Here is a 14,820-nt window from a genome sequence, read left to right as displayed (position 1 = left end):
TAAGCTGTATATAATGTTAATTTCTGCACAGAAAATGAAACACAACGCAATTACAATTTTAAAATCATAAACAACCTTTTTTTTTCTGAGTATATTACTAGGTTGAACATTGTCATATAAAAAATAAGGAATCGGAATCGGATTTGAAGAATCAACCCTTTAATTTAAGAATCGAAAATGGAATCGGAATCGGTATATTTTAGGAATCGGCCCAACACTAATATATATAATAAATTTAAATGTAAAAAATTAATAACAGATTGACAGTTGGTATTTCAACACTTAAAAGGGAACATATTATCAAAAAAAATAATTTTCTTTAGTAAATTATGGTATTTTCCCTCTTCTTATGGTTTACTATTGTGAAAGAGGTTGAATTCTGAAAAATTACCCTCCCCTCCCCTGATTAAAGTTGATACACCCTTGTGGTCTGAGAATACTATTTTTAATGTATCTAATCTAAAGAAACCAGCTATACATTTTAGATGTAGACAGTAAAATTCTTAAGTTTTTAAATTGAATTCTTTTAGACTATTACTAAAAAACACCTACAACTTGCTGAGCTCGATTCAATTTTTAAGTACTAAATCTTATTCATTACTGAATGGCTCAACACAAGTCAAAAATTTGTAGACTGACCACCTATTGTATAAATAGTAGTATAAAAATAGTACCAAAAAAAAAATTCCCCAAATCAAACTTAATTTATGAAATAAAATAACACAACGTGGCCTTTCTAATGTACAATTTTTACTTGATAACTGTAGGTCACCATGAAAATACAATTGATATTTTCAGTAGTAAATAATTGTTTTTCTGCAGTCTGATACCAAGCATAATAACTATCATTAATAAGTCTTAGGAGTTAACATCTTTTTCAAATGTTCCTAATCAATACTGTGTTATTTTTTATTGATATTGTACTAGTGTAAATTCAGATTAAAATTTCAAGAATGAAAACTTTACAGTTCTTAGCATAATAAAAATGAAATGTCAATGGATGGAAGGCAGATTTAACGGAAAATGCAAACGAATGATGTTAAATACACTGTATTCCGCAAAGGGCATAAGTTGTGACAATACTGACAATACAAGCATGTTAACCTAGAAAATGTGAGAGATGGAAACAGCAGGGGAGGGGCAGGGGGGGGATGAGGTTGATCACAAGCTCCGTGGAGGGGATGAGGGGTGGGAAGTCACACACCACATTACAGATGAAATCGAATTCATGGGAAAAAAATTTCTTAGTCTACAGTTTAAGATTTAGCCTTTGCTCTCTACAGCGACGGTGATTAGTCCCGTGCCAGAGATGGTGGTTTTGTATTGCTCTGGAACGGGTTGCTCCACCTGGAAAAACAGAGTAAACACCACTTGTAAGGACGGGTAAATAAAATCATAGTTTATGAATATTTCACATTAAAAGAAAAAAGTACTTGAAGTGAAATTCAGAAATTAAAATTCTAGCATCTGTGTAGTTGCCCTTGAATAGATTATTTATCTCTACAGAGGCTACAATGCTCTAATATACCTATGTCATAGCTCATGACCTCAAAAATAGTTAGAATAGTGACCAACAGCGACTTACAGAAATAATTAAAAAGTGACTAATAAAAGTCTTTTCCTTTTGTATTTTAGGGATTTCATTAGGAAAAAATTGGTTTTAGATACCACATAAATTGTCAAATGTATGAATTATTCGATGCTTGTAGTATAATTTGCAACTTACCTATTATTTTTTGTAACTAGCTTTTTGCCTATGTCTAGGCAATGCCAGTTTCCACTGGATTTGGTAAATGTCCTCCCATCCGGAATGTTTAAGATTTAAGAACAATTATCTCGGTAACACAATGTTCTAAATCCCAATATCCAAAATCCCTCAATTTTGGGATCATGGAGGGTGGTCAGATCACAATCAAACCTGAATGTTTCGCAAGTGGTAAACATGGCAGACATTGCCAGGAGTTGGTGCGTTTTCTCCGGGTACTCCTGTTTTTCCAACCAATTCTTTCCATCAATACTCCATTCTCATATCACCCATTCTCAAATTAAATGACCTTGATATAAACAAGGCTTTAAATTAAGCCCATTTATTCATTCATTCATTCATTCATTCATGTCATTAAAATTCTTAACCTATTTAAAATGAAGTCTGCCAATAATACTAGTTTTAGAAGCCATCAATTCATAAAACTGTATTTCCCCATTGTTTGAGCCAATTCCAAAAATGTGAAGATGCTGCACTAATTCTTTAATTTCAGATATGTATTAATAAAGATTTAAGCTATGGCAAATATGAATGATAAGGAAGCTCAGTGATGAACAAGTAACAAACCATTTAATCAGAGGCACAAAAATAGTAAGAGATCAATATTGCACCTTAAAAAGACAACACATTTAAATGTCTGAAACACGTAAGCCATCCAAAATTTTTAACTATATTTAGGCTTTAACTTCATTCCATCTTTGATGTTGTCATACTTTACAATAAAAACCAAAAGCCTAAAAATAAATGCATTGAAAATGTAATGGTGTATTCCATACCCTATGTGCCTGCAAGAGCCTGGGTTGTCAGTCAGCAGGAGCATACTCTAGTCTTCAGATGCGCTTCATATGGATTACACAGTAAAATAATGTCCAAACTAGTATGGATCAGTCCCGGTTCTCGGTTCTGCTGGTTCTCGACAAATTAACCAGCACTGAGAACCGTAAATATAATGTCAGTACCCGTACCATGGACTCCATAACAGCTAAACCTTTCCCAGTGAAAATACAATAGACTCCTGGTAAAATGCTGCAGGATATTGCTGGCGACCAACAAACACACACACACTTGCATGCGCACTCACACACACATTTGCACACACAAAAGCACGTATGCACACACGCTTACATATGTAAGCACATTGATACACACACGCGTGTGCACACACACAATTTGCCTGCTCAGCCCCACTCAATGAAGTTAACGTACTAAAGGTGGGCAGCTTTCCGCAGCACTGAGCATTATATTCGTTGCAAACACGGTTATGAATACTGCCACATTTACAAATTAACTAAACATTAAGGATGTTTCGAGAAACATTTGCTCACATAGCCATTTTCATCAAAACAAATATTCAAAAATTCTCAAAGTTGTGAATATATTCTTTTTCAGATACCTCCTATGCCTGAAACAATATCCTGATATCAACCAAGTGCTAAATATTGTCTGATATCCAATAGCAGTATGGAGTATCAGAACAGCCCATTTTTTTACACCAAATTTGTATACCTTTTCTAGCTTATTTTAAAAGCTTCTGGTCAGTTTTATTTACAGTGTTTCCATGTAACTATGTATTAGTATTAATGGTTTCACAACCACTAACCTTTTTATTATTGATAAATATAATTATTTAATTAGCTTAAGAAAACCTTTTCATTTACAGTTCATTACAATAAACTACAAAACAACCAAAAGTCTACTTATTGAAGTGCAAAGATCTAACAGTCATGTAGGCATCAAGTAAGGCACTCCCAAAAAAAAAACCGAGATCCCAACCCACTGCGACACTCACGTAATCGCCACTGCTCTTGGGCACCATGACGTTCATCTCGGATGACTTGGAGCTGACGATCTCCACGCCCAGGGACTCCTGGCTCAGGTACATCTGGCAGCCGTCCGTCTTGTCTATCGTGATGGTCGGCACCTTGCCCAGCACCTGCCGACACGACACGACACGACACGATTCACCAGGTCCCAGTACCCGACACGACACGACACAACACGATTCACCAGGTCCCAGTACCCAACCCGACACGATTCACCAGGTCCCAGTACCCGTTACTGCCCCAGCGCAGTGAGAGTCTATAACATATAACATAAGTCTATAACACGGCCATGCTGGATTAGGGACAAGATTTTAAGGTGTTATAGGATCAATTTCCGTTTTATGAAAAAACTAGCAGTGCCCGCGACTTTGTCCGCGTGGACTTTGTTGGGGGGTATTGTGACTTTCTGAGATAATATGGTAGATGCACAGTTTAAGGTTATTCTCAAAACACTCATAACCAATGGTATATTAAAGTACTTCTGCGTAAACTATATTTTTAGTTTTGTCTTCCGGCAGAAGTAGAAATTGATTTTCTTCCGAACCAGATCTCGACAGAGCAACATATAGTTGCCCGTGCGAAAAACACTCTTGGAGTAAATCTATTCCTACGTACTGAAATGTTTGTCCTTGGGCCTTATTAATTGTTACCGCAAACGATACCTTCACCGGAAATTTAATTCGCTTAAAGTGAAAAGGCAAATCCGTTGGTATCATAGGTATGCGAGGTATCAGCACTGTTTGCCCTACTGCTGGAGCAGTCAATACTGTAGCACCAATCACGTTATCGCGAAGGAATTTTACTTGGAGTCTGGTTCCGTTGCATAAATTTGGTGGTTTAAGATTCCTTAGCAGCACAATTGGACAGCCAGTTTTTTATTTGAGTGAATGTGAGGGAAGGCCACTCGGATTTAAAGAATTTAAAAATTCTTGTGGATAATGTACCGCATCTTCTTGATCCATTACTTTATCAATGGACCTGTAGTTCACTCTATCTCCTGGAAGTTTACCCAGTATCATGTTATTGATGTCGTCAACGCTACTGTTTCTAGCTGCCAATATTGCCCTTAGACACATCCACTGGTAGTCTTTATTTTCTATATGGACTACATCTGGGTACACTTTAGAGATTAGGTCTTCAATGCTAGTCATACATGCGTGTGCAATACTTAAAAATTATTTGGCTACAACACTAATACTTACATTTTAAATATCGCAATATCTTTTGAATGAAACATCCGAATTGAATAATTCAAAAAGTTCTAGAAAGGTATTGAATTCGTCTTGAATATGCAGTAATTTATTTTGATAAGGATTAATACCAAGGTACACAATAAAGAGTTTTTGAAGCGACTGCATTTTACTTATTTTAAAAAATAAAAGAAAACACTAATTGTGAGATAACTACAATAGTTAGACATATGGTTACGCGATATTTTTTGAAGACAATTATATGTTCTGCAAAGTGGTAGTACATTGTTTTGTTCTATAATCAATAGGTTTCGCAGCGCACGCCATGTAAGGATTTTTTCGGGTCATTTTTTTACACCTTGGTTTACCTTATTGGACTTTTAGTAAGGATCCCTAATGTTATTGATAATATAATATAGCCTATAGCCTTCCTCGATAAATGTACCATCCAACACTGAAAGAATTTTTCAAATCGGACCAGTGGTTCCTGAGATTAGTGCGTTCAAACAAACAAACAAACAAACTCTTCAGCTTTATAATATTACTATAGATGAGATTTCTGTTACTGTACAGTGTTCTTATTTTTATAGACTGTCTTTATCCATAAAGATAGTATATATATTATTTTACAAATATGAAAATTAATATTTCTCAACACTTACATCACCAAATATGTCGTAATTTTACTTGTAAATGATGTAATTTTACAGTGAAGTAATTTGTAATAAGCACGTCTGGGACAGAATTACTCAGAAACATAAAAATAAATAGGCATATTTTTAGGTAATCAAAAAATGTGCCAAAGTCATTAATGTTAAAAGTGTTACTAATCCTGTGTTTTCTCGTATAATCGTCGCACATTTTATTCTAAAATCAAGTTTGAAAAGTAGGGGTGCGACGATTATGCGGGATAAAAATATTTTTTATGTAAAGTTATTCATAAAAACAAAACCCGTTCATGGAAAGTACGTTTATTTAAAAAAAAAGGTGGAGTATATAAGAGCATGCCAAACAATCTATATTAATAATTCCTTAAACAAAAACCTTTCTTCAACTTTAAATAGAAAAACCAAAACTCTAACGCGAACGCAAGCCACTTGAATCTGACGTGAACTAACGTGTCGTACAAACTTGCCACGAAAGAATGCGAGCTATCAAGTGTAGTTAACTTGGCTCCTGACAGAGAGCGCGTGTTGTATGCACTTGGCGAAATATCGATATTCGACTACGTGCGTGCGCTCTATCCGGGAAGCAACATAACCAAACATGAATGATGCGCTGGCTACATTTTTATAAGCGGTACGCCGCGGTAACGCAGACAATCAGATAAAGGAAATACCGTTTAAAAACATCTTTAAAAGAAAATTTACACGTCACACAACATTGTATTTCCATTAATTAAATAAATAAGTGGTGATGACCGAAATTAAATTTTAGATTATACCTACACCGCGGCGATGCAGACAATCAGATAAAGGAAATAACGTTTAAAAACGTCTTTATAAGAAAATTTACACGTCAAACAACTTCGTATTTTTCCGTTAATTTATTAAGTAAGTGGTAAGACCGAATAAATATTAGATTTCTACTTCAAAATACATTGTTTTATACGGAAAAGATACCTACACAAAGCGCTCGGCATCTACTAGCGGGACCAAAAACATCATGTGACGTTTACACGAGAAGTTTTTTTATCCCAATTTTGACAGCCTAAAATATGGTTGCGACGATTACGCGCGTGCGACGAATATGCGATAAAACACGGTAAGCGATGCAAATTCAAACAAAAAGAAATAGATTTTTTACATTAAAATTGGTTCCTTTTTTTGGCACATTCTTCGTGCTAAATAATCTACGGTTATTGAATACACCATAGTAAAAGATTAAATTTTTGTAATTTGAGTTACATTTTGTCAAACTGCTGGTTTAGTTGACCATTTCGGTGCTAAATGGTGTATTAACTTGCATTTTAGTGTTATTGCAGTCTTATAGCAATTCACCACATAATCTTGTCCCTATGGATTTGCGATTTTTTGGATTTTTTAACATCATGATTTATTTTTAACAGGTGCACAAAATAAATAATAACACCCAGTAACATTATTAAAAAAATTATAGTAATCTGCTCTATGGAAATAAAAACAATAATGTAAAAAATGTCCGTAATTAAGATACCTTCTAAAAAAATATAAATCCTCGTACAACCCTAACGCTCAATAAACTATTATTTTCACAGTGGTAAGTTAATGTCTCATATAAATACCTCTTGTCAAAAAAATACTAAACTCTTGATTTGTTACCCAATTAAAAAAAAATTAATAACTCCAAATAACACAAAAATTCTACTTACAGCTGTGTGCATGCATTAGTGTAGTCTCTATTAAGGTAGGCAATCAGAAATAAACTTAAAAACCATGAATAAAATAAACTCTAGAAAATGTTCAAGTTTTAGTTGGTAAAATGTTTTGTTTTGCCTCTCTTCATATTTCGAAAGAACAACAAACTTAGTTTTTAAGTTCTGGAAACAATTGCCATGGAAAAGTGAATCTCAATGCATACATTTTCTTTTCATCAATTGTTGTTTTGCTTTGGTTTCACTGAAAAGCGGCAGCATCCACACGTCCCCAGCAAGATGCTCCCTCAGTGGTTCTCAAACTTTTTGAAGGCATTAATTTCCTACAAATAATTGCATGTGCACCATATAAAAATTTCTGATATCGTATCTCAGAATATCATGTTTTATCATATAATCGATGCACATTTTATGCTGAACTCAAGTTTACAAAGTAGAAAAGCAACTTTTATGTGAGAAAAGTCAGTTAGGTGAGGTTAATGTTTTCGTAAGACTAAAACTGTTGCAGAGAAATTACATTCAATTAAAACTGGAGTGTACAAAAACATGTCAAACAATTAAAAATAATTAATCAATCAACAAAAACATATTTTGTACCACCGTAATTGATAGCGAAAACTGTGACTCACGTGAGGTGGAACAAATTACTATATTTTATATATATTACTGTATTATCCCATTATAACCACCACAATGCCTGAAAGCAACTTGAAAACCGATTTCTGTTGCACCGTGCTTTATCTTACGATCTTTGACAAAGATCCCAAAGTGCTCGTAATCTAACAGCAGCACCAAAAACATATGATTTTTATACAATAATTTTTTTTCTTTCCATAATTTGACACACTAAAATAACATTGAGACGATTATGCAATAAAAAATGGTAGTTTACTTAATATAGACCTCATCATTATAAAGTGACAAAATTATGGTTTCTTCAGATTTGTATTACCTATGAATATATATACTGTATAGAAGTCGCGAGTGGATATAATTTACTCTACGTTTTTCAGGAGCGTATGATGAGCAGATTGGGAACTTCACCGCTGCAGTGCGCTGCCGTAACGCCCTGTATCGTCTTAGGTTATTATTTGCACGTTAGAGCGCAGCACTGTCGCCCGCTGTCTTTCCCCGCACCCCCCAACCAACATTCACTGCAGCTCAAGGTCGTTCAACGGGAGTTGGTGCGTCACAAAACTGCAGGGATGAGAGGTGGGGTAGAGGGTGGGTGGAGGACAACGAATGTTAGAGGGAGGATGGGAAAGGGTGTTTGAAGAATTCGACACTTGTCCGCTAGGGACCTCCACAAGTCGATGCCCTAGAGATGGTGGCGATTGCGGCGGTGAATTAACCAACTACCTCAAATCGTATTAGAAATTTAAACCTGGGCTGGCGACTTCTATACAGTATATTATATATTCAAAGGTATTACTGAGGTTTGACTGTATTTATCTGGAATATCACACAATGCAAAAAGTATACACACAGTACATACAATGGACACACAGTACACACACTGGACATGCAATGAACACACAGCACACGCACACAGTACGCATACACCGGACGCGCGGAAGAAACATTCTCGGGCCCCCCCCCTTCGCTACCTGCATCTGCACGGACTGGCAGTTGACGAACTCGATGGAGGCGACGACGCTGTCGACGACGACGGACGCCTTGCGGCACGAGTCCAGCACCACCGAGTTGAGCTTGCCCCTGACGGTGAGGGTCGAGTCCTCGCACTTGTACATGTACACCACGTTGTTCATCTCGACGCCGTCCACCAGCAGGTCGTGCTTGCCCTTCTGGTACTCCTGCGGGGAACGCGCAACCGCAACCGTCACTTCCCCGGGCTACACATCACAGCGGGAACTTCATTTGGACGTAGTTATGCAAAAAAGGAACCAACCCACATGAAACATATTCTGAGCATTTTGAAGTTAAAGTTAACTATAAATTGTAATTCTCGTATTGATAACATAATGTGGGTATAATTTTAATGGTCTAGTATAAATATGTACTGATATAATAATAGCAACGACGGTACGATCAACCTTGTACTATTTTAATTTATTTTCAAATAAAATATAACAAAATTGTGGGTTGGTTCCTTTTTGCATATTTACGTCCATTTATAAGTACTCCCCAGAGGTGTGTAAACATGCAACCTCGGTAACGAGCAAATTCACGTGTTCTCATGTTGTTCACGTAGCAAATAAACTTACAAAATGAAACTCAGAAAAAAATTAAACTTAGAACTCTTTAAAATAATGAGCTTGATGAATATTCAAAAAGTATTCATGTTAGGGAAAAAAATTGTACATATTTTTCCTCTTTTTTAAAACCTAGCTATAATTCTGCTTAACAAGTTGATTATAGGATAGCCTAACTGAACCAAATCCTACCCTACCCAACTCAACCCAGAGGATAGCTGAGTGGCTAGTTATGAGTGCAGGATAATCTGTTCTCTTAGAATCCTTTAAGTTGTAAACATGTGATCACTGTGATCAGTGAACGTTTTGAAACCACCAAAAAAAAATAAAAAATTTCAGTAATTTTATCTGTAACCATTAACATGAAATATGTATTGTCATTGCACAGACCCATGGAAGAATTTTTTTATGACTTTATAACTATTATAACAACTGTTAAAAGATATTTTTTTCCCCTCAATTTAAATTCAATATTCGTATTTGAGAATATATTTGTATTTGAATTCTATTCAAACTCTCAATACTACAAAGTACCTAGAAATTACTTGGGTGTTAATAGTGCTAACTGCTGAGTAATTTGTTTAATACAGAAGTATGGTTATTATCTACTACAACTTCTTGTTAAATTATTTTATAGTACAGAGTACACATTATCTAAAAAAAAAAAAAAAAACATAAAAAAAACTAAAGATTACATGCCATAATAAAAATTGTTGTTTTAAAAGTACACAACTTACTATTATTACAGTTACTACCTGGGATAGGGATAGTTGAAGCATTCTACTATTTTTTAGACTCCTAAAACAAGCAAAATATCCCAGACTTTCATCAATTTGAAACATTTTCCTATCAGCTATCAGTACAGATGGCGATTTATAGCATTTAAAATAATAACAATTAGCATTTTGAATTTGATATTTAGCATTTTGTAGCATTTTTAAAAACAAGATTTAGCCAATTCTCTCATTTTACATTACTGAAGAAAAGTATATTTTTAAAAAGCATTAAATAATACACATATTAATTATTAACAACCACAGAAATAAAGATATAGCACAACTACAAAGATAACCTATCTTGGCAGGTTTCCAAACAACTTTTTAGCACTCTTACACATCGTAAATGGTCTGGTCAGATTTTGGTGTTAACAATATATAAAGGTAGTTTTCTGCATAAAGTTGTCACTCCGGCTGCCTCTACAGAAGAAATGTTGGAAGTGGATGTTCAGAGCATGAGAGATGTTCGGGAGAGGGTTCTTGGACAACGTGGCTAAGAGGCAGTGGGTGAATTTATAGAAGTTTATCATTTTATGAAATGGTTAAGTTAGGTATAAATATAATGTGGTATTTTGAAATGGGTTATTTGGTATAGGTTAGCTACATTTAAAAAAATGTAAAATCATTAGGAATGACCAATTTAAAATGTAGCTAACAACCTCACCAACCAACAAGTCCGTTGAAGGAGCATTAGAAGTTAGTTTATATTTTATTTCCTGTACATTATTTCATTTTTGACCCTTGGAACCTAGATTCAGTTTCGAGGGGTGGATTTGATGCACTCTTTGAGATACAGATTTGAGATTCAGATTAGAGAAAATTGGGATTCGGTCCATCACTGATATTTTTATTTCTGTATCTCAGTTACTATAAAACTATTACTATAATAAGTAGCATAAAAATTATTATTATTATTTTTTTAACTTTCATACACAATAAGCTTATTGCTAACATCGGCAGATTATCAAAATCAGGAAGTAATACTGGCATTGGATAAATTTTCTGATATCACTAGGGACAGTTCATATCTCTGCTCAGAGTAAGCTGTTCATTAAAAAAATTGTTTGTCTGTAAAGTCGGTTTACGGGCGATAGTTTAACGTGACAACATCATAACAAAACATTGATGAAATGATTGCATACTTTTATGAACAAAATTGAAATTTTTGTTATTGAATTATCACTATTTTGTATGGATACAAAGAAGGAGTCAAATTAAATCTACAATTTAATTGATAAATTTAGTTTTATTTGCACTCATTAATTCAAATATGTTTATTACTTTAACGAAGAGATTATTTTAACTATAACTTTTATACATGTTTGCTATTTAACTTCTTCCAATCTGTGTTATTCTGTTAAGGATAGGACGATGATAGGAAAAGTAGGAAACGAATGGGAGTGTTTCAAGTTTAATATGCCTCGAAAAAGTCAAATCGATGGTTGTTCCAATCAAGTGGAAGAGAGATAGATGCGGCGCAAGCGTACAATGAGCGTAACGGGACACAGCGTTAACGGGAGAATGTGCGTAACGGGACACTTTTTCGTGCGTGCAGCCGGCGTTCATCGATTTATTAGACATTGTCACTTCAAAATAATTAAACAATCCAGCAGAGCCGCTCACCACCATCCACTTCTTGCCTTCCTTGACCAGCCTCGGGGGCTTGTCGGCCCCCGGCCGGGCCGCAGGGGGGCCCCCCAGCACGGTCGACGGGGCGGGGGCCTTGAACGGCGCGGGCCCTGACCGCAGGCCCGGGTTCTTGTGGGTCTGCATGTCCGGCGTCACTCGCTTCAGGGCTGTCCAAACACCAACATCTGATTCACAAACAAGGCCTCCACCACATCCCAATGCCATTCGCAAACAGAACCAAAACAACACCCTCAAAAACTAAAAACAAAAAAAAAAAAATCATCCCTCTGACCTAGGCGAAACAAACCATATCTCGTTGTTGAACTGAAAAATGGGGTAAAACAAAATTAAGACAGTTCTAGGAGAGAAGTTGAATGAAGCTGACCCCTAGGAAAAAAAAAACATGTGTGAACAGTTCTGACGTCGATCGGGACTACGCCCTCCCTTGAGCCCGGATGTGCCTCACCCCCGCTTCATGGCCCCTTCTCCTCCCACAAACATGATCGCCACGACGTATTTCAAAACCTTCCGCCAACGTTCACGAGCTAGTCCAACACCACAAGAGCCGTAAGTATTCGGTGCCACGTCCCCTACAGTATCTTACTATTGTATTAATTTTATTGTAAGTCAACATTAAGCACCAAGTATACGTGTTTTGATGTTATCATTACAATAAGGATGGAACATCACCTGCCCAACCCTTCGAGAACCCAACCTCTTCTGAGCGTTTTGGATTTGAACTCAAAATACTAAACACATCAATAGATAATTAATGTTAATACATGTTAAGCACTTGTGATTTAATTGAAAGGGTCTCAAGGGCCCAAGTTCACGCCGAGTCATCACTCTAGTTAAATACGTATAATTCCCCAGACAACAATACTTGGTGATTTTTATAATGTTCAAACCAAAGAAGAAAAAAAAAAATCATTTTAACCAAAAGTATAAATTAAAACTAAAGGCAACATGAAACTAACTATGAAACGGATAAAAAATTTCCTTACAACATAAAAAAATCCTACATAACAAAAATATGCAAAACAGTGGTTACATGCACTAAAAAAATATAATTATTTTGAATTGAAATCACATTTAGCCATTTGCAAAAAAGAAACCAATGATCGGCCTTTTCTGTTACACTGTTTAAACTGTTTCATTTTCAGTCTTAAGGATAAAAATTAAAAACAGTTAACTAAGAAAATCAACCATTGAAAGATTATCTATATTTTTATGTTCTTTATTAACTTAAAAACTCAATACAAAATTTCATATTTAAAGTTAAGATTCAGATTACAGTACATTACGAAAATTCAGGTAGCCAATCGCTAGTTATGTCTCGCAAACTGTAATGATGACTTCACAGTTTCACACAATAAACACAGTGTCACAGGTGCCCTAGGCTTAAAAGGCAAGCCGTTTGGAAGTGGGGGGGTCATGCGCTGGAAACTTAGCAGTCCGTTTTCTTCTCTCTCAAGACAACTTGCAATCTGTAGTGAAATTTTATAAACGTAAGAGAGTGATAAACAGATATAATTATAAAAAATGTCCTTAAATATACTACTGAGTTATATTTATGTACTTTATGAGATTTAGATAGTAAATTTTAATCACTACTACTGTGATTTTGGGAGTTGTTCCAATTTTAAATTTCAAATAAAATTCTCAAGTACTTGTTAAGGTTTTTTTATAGATGGTGAAAATTTTGTTATTAAGTAACTTTAAAATTAAATCAATGAACATTTTCTTAATTCTTATATTTATTTCAATTGAGGGTGGCTTTTGTGCTATTTTTTTAAATGCCCCTTTAAAATTTATTATGATAGTAATTGTAAAAATATTATAGGCTAAATGCTTATAGAGATTTATTTTACTGTACATGCTCTTGCATTGTGGAATTCTTTTAGGCTAATCAGAAAAAGGTCCTGGCTCCAATTAGTTTGCATTAGCACGACTTCAATGTGGTTAAAAATGGAACAAAAGCAGAAAAAAAAAATGATACACATTCTTAGGGAAAGCTATGGGTACCACACAGTGGTTAAGTAATCAGTAGAGACCGAAAAAATTCGCGAATTCATTTCTCGATAGGCTAAAATACAAATAGTTATACTTCAGTGCTGCCTCTGCTATTGGCTCACAACTCACCTGGATGACTCCGGGCCAATGAGAAACACCCGACCAAAGCTTTATCGAATCACAGGCTGCTACGTTGGGACGTCTCACAAGACAGCAGCCAATGAGTGGGTGACATTTGACCGAGTGTACGTAGAACTGTGGAGTTCATCCTGGAGGTAATTGAACCAGCGAATTTTCCCGGTCCCTACTAATCAGTGGGGGGACACGGACTGAGAAGGTGTCGCCGGCACGGGACCAACCAGAGGTGATGCCCTCGCCCTTGTTGATCTCCGCGAAGAGCGCGGACCGGTCCTGGCCGGGGTCGCCGGACAGGCTCAGCTCGCCGATGGGCGGCGGGGGCGGCATGCCCCCGGGGGGAGGCGGGGGCGGCGCCCCGGGGCCCGCCTTCAGCCCCCACGCCAGGCCCGTCGTGTGGTGCTGCTTCACGAACTGCTGCAGCTCGTTGAGGGTCTGCACCCACGCCTTCACCCACTCCACGTGCACCTTGTTCCTGGGGGACCGGCCAAGCCAATCAGAGCTCGTCGTCCCGTCCACCTCTAGGGCATTACACGCAATAGTAACGGAGCAGCAACAGAATTAATTTAGTATTACAAACGGAAGTGTCCCCAAGAAAACCCCACAAAGCTTAACGGTTACTACATTTGCCACACGATTCCCGATAGCAAAAAAAAAAAAATGTGCTGGAAAAAAAAAATCAAAATCGGATAGCCTTCGTAAGGGTCGAGTTTCCTCCAGGTAGAAAAAATGAAAAATCTATACGGTATATCTCTGTTAAGAAGTCTCTAAAGGTATTTCAATTTCAAACTTAATAACATAGCATGAAATGGTATGCATTAATAGGTCAAATAATATTTTTATTACTATTATTATTATTATGCAGGAAATTTATTTGAGTGAGATTATCCTTTCACCCCGATCAGTATGTGAAAATTGATCTA

General features: G+C 36.1%; 1 protein-coding gene across 3 annotated transcripts in view; it reads right to left on the bottom strand.

The window, feature by feature from the left end:
* Positions 1-1,034: 1,034 nt before the first annotated feature.
* LOC134540492 (adenylyl cyclase-associated protein 1) overlaps positions 1,035-14,820 on the bottom strand; it is a 32,003-nt gene continuing 18,217 nt past the window's right edge. For 2 of the 3 annotated variants that reach the window (XM_063383301.1, XM_063383300.1), the window contains 5 exons: positions 14,122-14,372; positions 11,744-11,934; positions 8,739-8,945; positions 3,555-3,698; positions 1,035-1,347 (listed from right to left, as the gene is read on the bottom strand). In XM_063383301.1, the coding sequence (XP_063239371.1) occupies positions 1,264-1,347; positions 3,555-3,698; positions 8,739-8,945; positions 11,744-11,934; positions 14,122-14,372 (877 nt within the window). In that variant the 3' untranslated portion in view covers positions 1,035-1,263. The remainder of the gene's footprint in view (positions 1,348-3,554; positions 3,699-8,738; positions 8,946-11,743; positions 11,935-14,121; positions 14,373-14,820) is intronic. The other variant, XM_063383302.1, reaches the window with a different exon arrangement.

This window comes from Bacillus rossius, chromosome 16 (assembly GCF_032445375.1).
Source record: "Bacillus rossius redtenbacheri isolate Brsri chromosome 16, Brsri_v3, whole genome shotgun sequence".
Classification (NCBI taxonomy): domain Eukaryota; kingdom Metazoa; phylum Arthropoda; class Insecta; order Phasmatodea; family Bacillidae; genus Bacillus; species Bacillus rossius.
This window is presented reverse-complemented; position numbering and strand designations above follow the sequence as displayed.